Consider the following 13,405-nt stretch of genomic DNA (forward strand, 5'->3'; position numbering starts at 1 on the left):
CTTGGAAGAGGAAGAAGAAGAGGAAAGAATGGAAGAAGTACAAAAGAAGTTCACTGTAAAGGGGTTAGCTGGTGTGTTCTCGAAAGTGAATGCGGCTATATTAGAACTACAGGGTATGGACCCGAATGTTGAACGGTTCACGAAAGTGGAACGGCAAATGAATGAACTTTTACGATGCTATCGTGAAATTTATGAAGAAAAAAAGAAAATTACAACACAGACCACACTAACGGGATTCTTCTCGAAAGCTACACCCAGGACCCGGACCCCTACCCCTACAAGTCCTTCCATTTCCTCGCCGTCATCGCCCTTACCCAGGCCCTCTACAGCTCCTGATAACCCTGCTGTTAACTCCGATGATGACGCTGATGACCCCGAACCACCACCAGACTTTGAACGATTCAATGACTAAAATGTTAGTCTGAATGTCTTTTTTTTTATAACTTTAATGTTTTTTAGAACATCATTCTTATAATGTTCTGTAATATGAAAGAGTTATGCAAATTAAAACAAAGTTATGAAGTTGGAGTTTCCTTTCGACCTTTTCTTTATTCAGAATAAATAAAAACGATTACCTGTAATTACAGTATGCAAACATAAGTAATGTATATTAGAGCTGATTTCCTCTATTCTGTTTATTACAGTATACAGTACACTACTGTATAAACATTAAAAAAAATCCTCTAAAAAATAAAAATAAAAAAAAGTAAAAAAAATACTGTATAAAAATAAATCCTCGCTTATCGACCAATTCGCTTAACGACCTAGTCGTAGGAACGGAACTCGGTTGTTAAGTGAGGAATGCCGGTATAAAATTAGAAGGGCACTCGGTAGAGCGCATACCTCCACCATGTAATGGCCTGATCCATGAGAATATATCGGGACCAATACATTTTTGAAATATCATGCTATACCTTACTATATCATTTTTGGCCCGATCTCTCAATGGTGAAGAATCACTTTGAAAATTAAATAATTCTCACACCCAGATCCGGAATCGGATCTTCACTAAAATTGAATCAATTCGTCCTTGCGACAAAACCAACATGTCCACCAAGTTTCGTCCGAATCATTCCTCAACTTTTTGAGATATCGTGCTATATATCATTTTGGGCCCTGTCTCTCTATGGTGAAGAATCACTTAAAAATTATAGGAGTCGGATCCGGATCTTCACCAAATTCGAATCAATTCTTCCTTTTCACACACCGAACCTGTCCACAAAATTTCATCTGGATCCGTCCACAACATTTTGGGATATTCTGTACACAAACAGACAGAAAGGGGGGAAAACATAACCTTATTCACCTTCGGTGACGGAGTTAAAAAATAAGCATTGGCAGGTGTGTGGTTGGAGGATGGCGGTTGAGGCCAGATTACACGTGGTGCAAACAAGGATGAGACAGAGGGGTGTCATGTGGGTAGTGTTTGTTCGAATCAGATGGGACATGGGGGCATTTTGTCGGTAATGTTGTATGAATGAGATGGGACATATGGGCGTTATGTGCGTCATGTTTGTACGATTCACACTTCGTGGAGAGTAAAGTTATGTTAAGGCAAAAAACTTCTGAGAACTATTGTGACAGGACATCATTTGGCCAATACGCCGCTTTGATGCAGTTGGCCGAGTGGCATTTAGTACATTTGATTGACTGTTTGTTACAGTCTCACAGTTGATTACACAAAAGCATTCAAAAGTGAAACAAACAACGAAAAATCAGATCCAGTTTCAGGGTTCTGGTTTCCGGCAATGGCATTTCTTTTTTGTTTTGAGTGATTCACTTCCAAAGCTACGTGTACCGTTCAACATTTGTTTCTGTTAACATCACCAGTTGAACACTTTTCTTTGTGCCCCTTGTTGTTCAGGTCAGGTCAGACCAGATTACATCAATTACTTGCTACAAGTACTATGGAAACCTCGACTAACCAGTCTCATGGTCGGATTGTCGGCAACTAAACCGTCTCCCCCACCAGGCTTCCTGGTGAGGCGGGTGTATGGATATGGACACCCAACAGGATTAAAAACAGATCCTGTCAAAGGGTGGAGGAGCTCCTTGTAAGCCAATGGCAATCCATATCTAGTGCCCAACTGTGTCTAAGGATGACCTGCAGTTGGGTTACTTCTTTTCAGGAGGTTGGTGGGAGGATTTGTACTCCAGCCACCATAACCATTTCATTCCGCAAAACCCATGAACACAAAGAAAACGGAAAACCCGCTCCGTGGGAGTACCTCCTGTGCTGCTGTCTTTTGCAGAGCAGGTCACAGGATGATGGGAATGGGCAAAAGCCTTCTGGACCCCCAATCTTTGATAAGAGGAAAAGCACGGGGTAAACTTCTTGGGTCAGATTGCGGTGGTGTGTGGTGGAGTGGTGCTGAGGTGTCATCCACCAGATGCTGCTCTCCTTGGGTCAACCTGAGACGGTCCCTTCGGGTGGTTGCCTGGAATGTCCTACTCTAAGAGAGGATGATCACCTGTCTCGGTTGTCATCTGAGCTTCAGCATTTGAACATCGGCAATGAAGCACTCTCTGAGGCTCGGAGACCAGATAGTGGCGAGATCATGGCGGGTGGTTTCACCTACTATTGGTCTGGTCACTCTAATGGTTACCAGGCACAAGGAGTTGCTGCAGTTGTGTCCAATAAGCTGACTCCTATGATAATTGAGGTAACACCAGTCAACGAGTGTAGTATGAGATGACGGATTCGTCACTCCATGGGTGTCATTTCCCTGGTCTCTGTAAATGCTCCAACTGAGGTGAGTGATCTCACCATGAAGGATACATCCTATGCCGCGCTCGAGTCTGTGGTTGATCAGAGCCCCAGGCAAGATACACTTCTCGTCTTGGGGGATTTCAGTGCTTTAACTGGCACTGATAGGGATGGTTATGAGACATGTGTCGGTCCCCATGCATCTGGAACTGTGAACCAGAAGCACCAAGTTCCTTGACTTTGCAACACAGGCTGTGGTGCACCGGTTGAAATGGGGTAAAGCTCCTGGAAACTGTGGCATCCATGCTGAACTTCTCAAGGCTGGTGGAAATGCTGGACTCGTGTCATGCAGTTCTGTGCTCTGTTTGGTACACAGGCATCTCCTAACTGACTGGAAGAGGGGCCTTGTTGTCCCTCTCTGAAAAGGGAAGGGTGATCACCAGGACTGCAAGAATTATCAAGGAGTGATGCTGCTCTCAGTGCCAGGCAAGGTCTTTGCTCAGATAATAATTGATAGGTTTTGACACCATCTGGTTGAGCACTAGCACCCAGAGCAGTCAGGCTTAACACCAAAGAGGCAATGATTGACCACATCCTTGCTCTTCCGGTCTTCACCGAATGCAGACGAGCGTTTCGGCAGGGGCTGCTTGCAGTCGATGTTGATCTCTGCAAAGCGTTCCATTCAGTACTAAATCGGAATTCCCTCTGGAGGATTCTCTAATTTCGTGGGGTGACACCAAAACTGATCAATCTCATGTCTGAACTATACTCTGATACTCAAGTGCTGTGAGACGTGGTGGTTTCATCTCTGACTTATTTCAAGGTGTTTCTGGATTTTGTCAGGGGTGTGTACTGGTCCCCACAATTTTCAGCACTTGTATGGACTGGATGCTGGGGAGGATGTCAGAGAGATCAAGCTGCAGTGCATCATTTGGGAATATCAAGATCTCTGACCTTCATTTTGCAGATGAAGCAGTTATCTTTGCAGAGACTCTGAATATCCTTTTGGGGTCCCTCAAGGTGCTGAATGAGGAGTCAGAGCCACAGGGATTACAGGTTTCCTGGGTCAAAACTAAGATGCAGGCTGAAATGACAGCTTGGATGCTGCTATCTTGTCTGTGCCTGTTTATGGTGAGGATGTTGATGTCACAAAGTGATTCACTTAACTTGGCAGTGATATTCATGTCTCCGTTGGCTGTGAGCCAGAGGTCAATAGACATCAACTAAAAAACGAGATGGAGACTCAATTCCTTCGGTACCAGGTCTCTTCGGAGAATCCTTGGCTATCGCTGGTTGGACTTTGTGTCCAACGTGCAGTTGCTGAGAGAGACTCAAATGAGATTTGGTACCAGTAGAGTCCGTGAGCATCAGCTGTGGCTGTAAGGACATGTGGCTCGTTTCCCTTACACTGATCCTGCTCACCAGATTCTCTCAGCAAGGGAGCCTCGTGAGTGGAGGAGGCCAACAGGCCGACCACATGCTTTGTGGTTGCAGTAGGTTGATTGGCATCTTAAGGAGATGGGGATGGGCCATGCATCTACCTGGAGGAAGGCCAGACGAAGGCCGCTGGAGTACCGGCGGAATGTGGACGCAGCGATGCGCTGCTCTGGCGCATGCTCCCATCCCTCACCTGATTGTTGTTCGTATCATGGGCTCATTCCCGTGTACTTTGTGTGACCATTTGCTTATATTTTTGCCTCCGTTGCTAAAGGCATTATGTTTTCAAGTTGCCCACCCGTGCTTGATGATATAGTTACCACGATAACTTGTAGAACGCTTCAGCGATCTTGACCGAACTTGGCATAACTTTGGACAGTAATAGTAAAATGAACTGATGTAATTTTGGGTTCAAAAGGTCAAAGACCTAAGGTCATGTCCCCTTGAATTGAAAATCTGTGTTACTGCAACAATTATGAACCACTCAAGATATTTCAACCATATTTAACATACGTCTGGACTAAAATATGATGAACTGATTCAATTTTAGATTGAACAGATCAAAGGGCATGTTGCCTTTCAAAAGAATTTTGCAGACCAAAACTCGAGTTGGAAGCATCTGATGTTGTCACCCTTACACTTATGTCTTTGTCTTTCTTTCTTTCTCTCTTTCTCTCTTTCTCTCTTTCTCTCTTTCTCTCTTTCTCTCTTTCTCTCTTTCTCTCTTTCTCTCTTTCTCTCTTTCTCTCTTTCTCTTTTTCTCTCTTTCTCTCTTTCTCTCTCTCTCTCTCTCTCTCTCTCTCTCTCTCTCTCTCTTCTCTCTTTCTTTCTCTCTTTCTCTCTTTCTCTCTTTCTCTCTCTCTCTCTCTCTCTCTCTCTTACATTTTTTTATGTGACCTACCTTGAATTGAGATCAAACGTAAAAGTGGATTGACATCTAATGTGGGTAGAGGGATATCCATTGATGCATTTGTGTCATGTTCTACTTTCTAGTTTTATCCTGCGCTTTGCCTCGGCTGGTTCAGCCGAACCCATTTAACCTCTAACTCTCACACCAGTTCTCGTTATTTCTTCACATCGTCAACCACCATCATGATTCCCATCCTCGCTCAAATGCCTTACTTATTCAGCTTGTTCACTCCCTGTGTTCTCCCCCTTCCCTCGCTCTCATTCTTGCCCTTGTGCAATCTTTTTTCAAGTGTCCTCCCCTTGCATCCCTTACCCTGCTATCGGTGAAGCACCAATCCGATGGTTTTTTGTTGGCAGTGGGAATTTGAACTCATGCAAGACAGATCAAGTGTGCTGACTCTGCAAAGTCAGGTATGTTACCTCTGCACCATCCCATCGAACCTCAAAGACCAATCTTGAGGAAAATTAAATTGCATTTTAATCTCAAAATGTAAAATTGATGATCTGAAGCTGGTTATTCTATTCTCTCTGAAACATGAAATGTGGTGATGATCACTTGATTTTAAAATACTTTGCAGCTTTGTTGCAGGTGGCATCATAAAAAGGATGAATGGTACTTCCATTAAAGAACAACCAATCAAAAAGGGTGTTTGCAAACTTCAACTATGATTTGGATTCACTTCAAGAAAAGCGAATAGTTCAGTGATAAGTGAGAGATTCGTGCCACAAAAGCACAATTTGTAACTTATTTTGTGAAAACTATGAGAGGTTTATCCACACTTACCAATGTTTGGATGGTCAAGCATTTTCATGAATGTGGCTTCATGATAGAGCTGCAAAAAAAAAAAATGAAAAGTAATGATTTAGCAAATAACTCATTCTATAAACTATATAAAGTTTAACTTTCCCCATAACTACAACCATAAAATTGTAACTCACACCAAGAAAGGCTCAACAGCCTCAGGGAACACCATTCTCAATCACAGACAATGATCTAAATTGTATTAGTTCAGCAGTTTAAACACCGTTATATCCTCATTCACGCAACTTACAACTGATTGATTGTCGTTCCACTCATGCATCACCTTCAACGCAGCCTGAAAGAGAAGGAGAGAAAATGTTAAATTATAACATCATACTTACAATGTGGGAAAACAAGTAAAAAAAAAAAAATTATATTGGTGTATCATAATATACAATGATTCATGTCCATTTACACGCAAGTCTCGGCTCAAATGTGAGCTAAATGATGCAAAGCAACAGCTTTACAAAGACAGAGGATAAAAAGGGAACAGGCAGAAAAATACATGGACACACCACAAATGAATCTAGTTGAGTGGTAGGAATGGAAGAGGATGACAAAAATCGTACCTGTGTCTGAAGGAAGTGGTTTGGTTTAAAATAAAATAAAAAAGGTCTGTTTGTGTGCACGAAATAAAATTAAAAAATTGAAAAAAAAGCATAAAATAAAATAATTAAACTGACGTTTCAGGTTGGCACACGTGGTGAAACTGCAAATGCCAACTTGCAACTCTGGTTACCCCACACAGAGGGTTAGAAAGGTTCTTCTTCATTTTTGATGAATGGATGGATGGGAGGACATACCAAACATTGAAGTGGCTTCACCGCTTAAAAATATGAAAGCATAAAGGGGTGGTCAATGAACGTGTGAAAGGGAGGGGTGGTCAATGAGGGTAGAAGAGCTGGGGGGAAAGAATGAGGTAATTGATGGCGATGTTGAAAAACTGGAAGGAACACCATGAGGTGACAGGATGTCTGCTCAATTTTCAATTTTACAGTCGTTGGTCTTTTGTTCTTTTGTATGCAGCATGTGGTTGCATGTGTGAATCAATGGCTGGGGGGAGCGTGGCTGTTCCACTTATGCAGTGCCCATGTCAGTTGGAACAGGAAGTGGGAATTTATTTAGGGAGCTGGCAATAGATGGCCTACTCTTCACAATGAACACCGAGGGATCTGTAACATGAACCAATAATGCTGAGACACGGGATGCTCAATTTAACGTCCATCCGATGGACGGTGCACACATTGATGAATCGCCCTGCCTGTGAAACACCAATTCGACAGTTTTTCCTGAGTCAAGATTCAAACCCAGTCAAGACAGCTCAGAGGTGAATGTTCTCATTCGAGCCAGCTCTCATTCTTCTTCTAAGTCCCTCCCTCTGTTGTACCCCTCGATTGTGCTGTCTGTATTTCCTTGCTTTCCACTGTTCTTTCTGTACTGTTCTGATTACCTCTGCCAATGAAGGTTATGTGTTCATCCCTGTCTGTCTGTCTGTCTATGTGAGCAGGATGTCTCAAAACATTATGGATGGATTTAGAAGAAATTTTGTGGAGAGGTTGGGTGCGTGACAACGATGAATTGATGCGATTTTTGTGAAGATACGAATCCGGATCTGGATACGAGATTTTTTTTTAATTTCTGAAGTGATTCTTCACCATTGAAAGACAAGGTCAAAAACGATATATGGGGTGGTGGGCTTGGGATCCATCTGCAACCTTTTATATGCCTGGTGTTGCTTTAATGGCTAGGGTAGTGGGCTTTGGATCCTAAGGTCCTGAGTTCAAATCTCGCTTGGCCATTGAATTAATACCAGTTGGGGTTGACTCAGCCTGTCATCCTTCTTGGTCAGCTTCTTGGTCCTAACAGCTTGGTCGGCAAAATGAGTACCAGCTTGCTGGGATGATGGAGCCATTCGAGTGTCCTGCGTCGCAGTGGCGACCCGTCCAGGATTGTGCCAATAGCCCAGGGGACTGCTTCGGCAACACCGACGCTCTGCACAGAATATGGTCCCGATGGATGGATATACAGCAAAACACGATACTGTATTTCAAAATGTTGTGGATAGATTATGACAAAACTTGGTGGATGAGTTGGGTCGGCGACAATAAGCCGATTCGATTTTGGCTAAAGGCCCGGTCACACCTTGATGTTTCAGCCAACGTATGCCGATTTTTGAAATTTTTTTCTAAAACGCTGGCACACGTTGAATACGTTATGGGTAAGTTTTGATAACATTGAGAGCACGCTGAAAAACACTGCCATACGTCGTTGTACGTTGGCTTTAAACGTTGTACTTTTCGGTTGTCCTCAAATTTTTTCATGCTTGAAATTTCACGACCTATGCCGGCGTATGACTCACACGTTCCGCTACGCTGGCCACAAGTTGTATGCACGGTCTGCGATCGTTGACAGACGTCAACACATGCTACTTGTAAGTTAATCATAAGTTGAGACACGCCGAGGTAATGTTTAGCGTACCCGAAACTTATTTCTAACCTATGATTAACGTGTTGTTGGCACGTTACGCGATCGTTGCCACACATCGACAGACGTTACTTTTAAGTTACTCATAGGCTGAAAGACGTCGGTATAATGGATCGTCCTTGCGTCAGCGTCCACGGCCACGGCCAGGACACTTATTTGCAGCATTCTTCAAACTTTTCTTCGGCATGACGAGGATGTTCACACTTCGATGTCGAGCTTGGCTATGATTCCAATTGTCCATCAGCAGCGTCTATTTAAAATAGTCGAGTTTGAGCGTTTTAACACGTTCAGAAGAAACGCTTCAAATTTCAAAACCCCAGCGTCAAAAAACAAAGGCGAGTGACAGCAATTTAAATCGTTCATTGTAAACAATGAAACTATCTGAGTGGTACCGTTTAAAAGTCGTTGAGTGTAAAAAAAATCCAATTGTTGAGCGCAAGCGTCTACTTTCAATAATGGAGATGCAGCCATTTAAATCGTTGAGTGGCAGCCTATGAACCTACCCGTGGACACGCGGACGCAAGGACGATCCATCATAACCCACACCCTCCCCCTCACACTCACCTACTACTGCCAACATGAACAAACTACTACTAATACTAATACTAATACTAATACTAATACTAATACTAATACTGATACTGCTGACATGAACATCGACACAAAAAGGACTCGAAAACACTGGTTGGGTTCCCTTTTATGAGCAGCATTTTTATATACCAATTCCCAAAACCGCTGGGAACACGTCTTTATATGGCAGTTGTAAGCGAGAAACACATTCATTTTTTTTTTTTGTCGACCGGAAGACGTCATTGGAATACGTCTACATACGTCGATGTGTGTTGGGACTACGTAAAGAATTGGTTGAAAGCACGTCAAACATAAGTTAGAAATAAGTTTCGCGTAAAAAAGACATTACCGCGACGTGTTTCGACTTATGAGTAGCTTATAAGTAGCCTTTGTAGACGTGTGTAAGCGTCCACATATCGTGTGTAAAACTTATCCCCATCGCATGCGGAACGTGTGTCATACGCCGAGTACGTCGTAAAATTTTGAACATGTTTAAAATTTCTTGACGTACTCTACTTACTACGACGTATGATAGTGTACTTTAGCGTTCTACTCACGTATACCAAACTTACTCATACCGTATTTGACGTGCCCCCAACGTTTTAGACACATTTTTCTTAGGTCGGCATACGCTGGCAAGATCGCCAAGGTGTGACCGCGATGTTGTCACTTCCATTTCTACGGCAGTTATGATTCGAATCGTTGTGCGTCAGCCTTTTAATAGGCTACGTCACGACATCGTCGGCGATGCGTGCAACGCGCTATGCCGAAGTTAGACTATCGTTGGGCATCGGTTGTGTAGGCCGACAACAGGTTCAGCATTCGTTGGTATAAGTTATCTATAACACAACGAAACGTTCTGTGTCCGTTACTAATATGTTATGCATACGACCAACTCGTTATGAATACGTCCGAATCTTAAAAAAAAAAACATCAAAAGTTCAACGTAAGCCAGCGTTTTAGATACATTTAATACGATGTCATCGCTGGCTAAAACGTCAAGGTGTGACCGGGCCTTAAGGTCCAGATGCAGATTCGGCCTATCATTGGCATAAAAAATGTACACAGTTCAGCGTGGCAGCAGCATGTGCTCGTCCGAGTGCCATTCTAGTTTGTTCTGGGTTTTCGCTCTTCCACGAGCTGTGTTCTAGCTCTCAGAAACTGAAAGAAAGAGGCAGGAAGTATACCATAAGCTTGTACCTTTTGTCCAGAGTTGATCTTCTTTGCTTTGAATACGACTCCAAAACTTCCTTGTCCAAGTTTGGAGAGAACCTCCCAGTCCCCAACCTGACAACAAAGGCAAGAACAAAACATGTATATTTGATGGTGGATTGTGCTTCCACTCTGCAAGCAGCTAAATAAGTCAAGTAAATCAATAACAGGTGATCATAATGAGATCAATTTCAGTTTAAATGTATAGTCTCTCTCTCACACACACACACACACACACACACACACACACACACACACACACACACACACACACACACACACACACACACACACACACACACACACACACGTAGCTCTCCTCACCTCCCCCTAACTCCCACTCCTTCATCCTCTCTGCCTCCCCTTCCCCCTCTCACCCTCCATCTTAATCCCCCCCATCCCCTCCACCTACTTTATTAACCCATCAATCAGCGAAACAACGGGTTGTATTTGTTAGTCTATTATATATTTGAGAAAGTTTGTGTGTGTGTATGTCCATCTTCTCCTCCCAAACGGCTGCACCTAGCCAGTTGCAAATTGGTCCACATATGCAAGTTTTCATGAGGAATCTGATGCTGTGCATTGCAGTTTGCAAGTGTGAGGCCTTCATGGCCAAAACTTGATTTTCATTAAAAAAAAAATAGTCGAATGTTACATTGAAAAAGATAGGCTATAAAAATCGACTGTTTTTTCTCTCTCGCATAAATGACGACAGACAAAGTTCGCTGCAATGTTTGCTCTAACGCAGCAAAACAGCCACGATGAAGTTACCCAATTCCAGCAGGGACAATACATCAGCAGCAATGAAGCTTTCTGGCACATTTTTTCCTTTCCCATTCATGAAAGATACCCCAGCATTCAACAGCTTGCGGTCCAGTTGGAAAATGGCCAATAGGTTTACTTCACTCCAGCACAGCAAGCACAACATCCAAGAGACACAACGCTTACAGTCTTTTTCAAGCTGTGCCAGCATGATCCCTAATGGTACATTGCTGTACCATTAGGTTCCATCCTACTATACATGGATCAACAAGCAATGGAGACGAAGAAAGCAAGGTGTACCTGTTGAAGGCCAACCTGACATAAGGTTTGACAGTGCCATTGAAAGAGTGTGTACTGTACATCCCAGTCAACATGAATGCTTCTTTCTACGACTGCTTCTCCATGAAGTGCGAGGTCCAAGTTCATTTCAAGATCTTCGAACAGTCAATGGTGAAGTTTGCACCACCAACAGAGAGGCATGCTTTAGACTTGGATTGCTGTTGAATGATGCCCAGTGGGGTGCAACATTGTCAGAAGCTTCTGTATCTCAAACAGCCAAGAGTCTTTGGGTTCTTTTTGCCATGCTGTTAAAATGCTGTGAACCATCCAATCCGCTTCAGCTTTGGCTCAAGTATCGTGATGACCTTGCCGAAGATTTCAAGCATCAAGCTCAACAGATGTACCCCGGCATGGAAATAGAGTACACTGATGAAATCTACAATGCAGCCCTCATGTACATTGAGAACAAGCTCAAGGATATAAATGGCCAAGAATTTCAAAAATATGGCCTTCCTCAACCTAACTGCACTGAGGTCAATAATCTACCATCATAAATTTTGAGAGAGACATCATACAATGTTGATACATTAACAGCATATGTCAATGACAATGAACCCAAACTCAATGCAGACCAGAGGGCAGTCTATTCTGCTATTTTTGACAGGGTTCAACAACAAGAAGGTGGAATTTGCTTCCTTGACGCTCCTGCTGGAACTGGAAAGACATTCTTGATCAGTCTATTGCTTGCCAAAGTCCGTCAACATAAAGGCATAGCTTTTGCTTCTTCAGGCATTGCTGCCACGCTCCTTCCAGGGGGCGTACAGCACATTCTGCTTTCAAGCTCTTCTTGGACTTGGCCACAAATGATGCACCTGTTTGCAACATTGCCAATAATTCAGGAACCGGACAAGTTATTAAGAAATGCCAGATGATTGTCTGGGATGAATGCACAATGGCACACAAGAGAGCTCTGGAGGACAGGACATTGCAGGACTTGCGTGACAATAGAGCCCAAATGGGAGGACTAGTAGTGGTGTTGTCAGGTGACTTTCGTCAGACCCTGCCGGTGATCCCAAAAGGAACAAAAGCCGATGAAATCCGTGCTTTCCTTAAATCTTCATCGCTTTGGACCAATGTTAAAATCTTCAAACTGTCTACAAACATGAGGGTCCATCTTTTTGGAGATCAGCTGTCTGGTCAGTTTGCCAAAACTTTGTTACAAGTTGGAGAGGGAAGATTTCCTTCCAACAGTAATGGTGCTATGGACCCAGCTCCTATAAGCACAGTGGTCAAGACAGCAGACTAATTGATATCAAAGGTGTTCCCCAACTTGCAACATCATTACCTAACACACAAGTGGCTATGCGAGAGAGCAATACTTGCACCTCAAAATGTTACGGTCAACAGCATCAACTGGCAGCTGCAGGCACTTCCAGGAAATAGTCATACCTACAAATCAATAGACACTGTTTTGGAACAGGAAGAAATAGTTCATTATCCTGCAGAATTTTTAAATTCCTTGGAACCTTCAGGTTTACCGCCACACAGACTTGAGCTAAAAAAAGGTTCCCTAATAATGCTGCTGCGTAATTTGGATCAGCCGTGGCTATGCAATGGCACAAGACTGATGGTTAAGAAGCTTATGCCACATGTAATCGAGGCGACTATTTTCACTGAGTGCACCAAAGGAGAGGATGCAATTATACATTGAACTCCACTCATACCAACAGATGTGCCCTTTCGATTTAGGAGACTTCAGTTTCCAGTACGCCTAAGTTTTGCCATGTTCATCAATAAATCTCAAGGGCAAACATTGACAGTTACTGGAGTGCATCTTGAGGAATCCTGCTTTGCTCATGGACAATTTTATGGAGGATGCTCAAGAGTTGGAAGCCCCAAAAATCTCTATATTTATGCCCCTACTGGAAAAAACAAAAACATTGTGTATCCTGAGGTGCTGACATGACAGTGTTCAAAATTCCCAAGGCTATGCTGGGTACAGATCTAATATCCTATAAACTGGGGCTCATAGCAACTATAATCCAAGTGAGTACAAATTATATATATCATGTTTCATGGAACTTAATGTCATTTCTTTATTGCTGCAGGTATTGCTCCTGGCCAGTTCCAATATTTGGATGTGTGGGTTTCCTTTTGGCACACCAGTTTCTACACATTTGAAGAATGATTTTATTTCCATGGGTTGTTTACCTCCCGACACATCGGTTTTCCACTCATTTTTG

The 13,405-nt window shown here is 43.1% G+C and overlaps 1 protein-coding gene across 1 annotated transcript in view; it reads right to left on the minus strand.

Moving 5' to 3' along the window:
• The window catches only part of LOC147026037 (uncharacterized), a 76,963-nt gene that overhangs the window by 32,639 nt on the left and 30,919 nt on the right, over positions 1–13,405 (minus strand). Inside the window, exons 12-14 of the mRNA XM_085883566.1 lie at positions 10,110–10,196; positions 6,106–6,150; positions 5,838–5,886 (exon numbers count right to left, since the gene is read on the minus strand). Of these exons, the coding sequence (XP_085739692.1) occupies positions 5,838–5,886; positions 6,106–6,150; positions 10,110–10,196 (181 nt within the window). The remainder of the gene's footprint in view (positions 1–5,837; positions 5,887–6,105; positions 6,151–10,109; positions 10,197–13,405) is intronic.

Source organism: Eptatretus burgeri, chromosome 5, assembly GCF_056783735.1.
Source record: "Eptatretus burgeri isolate ZD-2024b chromosome 5, Ebu_testis_v1, whole genome shotgun sequence".
NCBI lineage: Eukaryota > Metazoa > Chordata > Myxini > Myxiniformes > Myxinidae > Eptatretus > Eptatretus burgeri.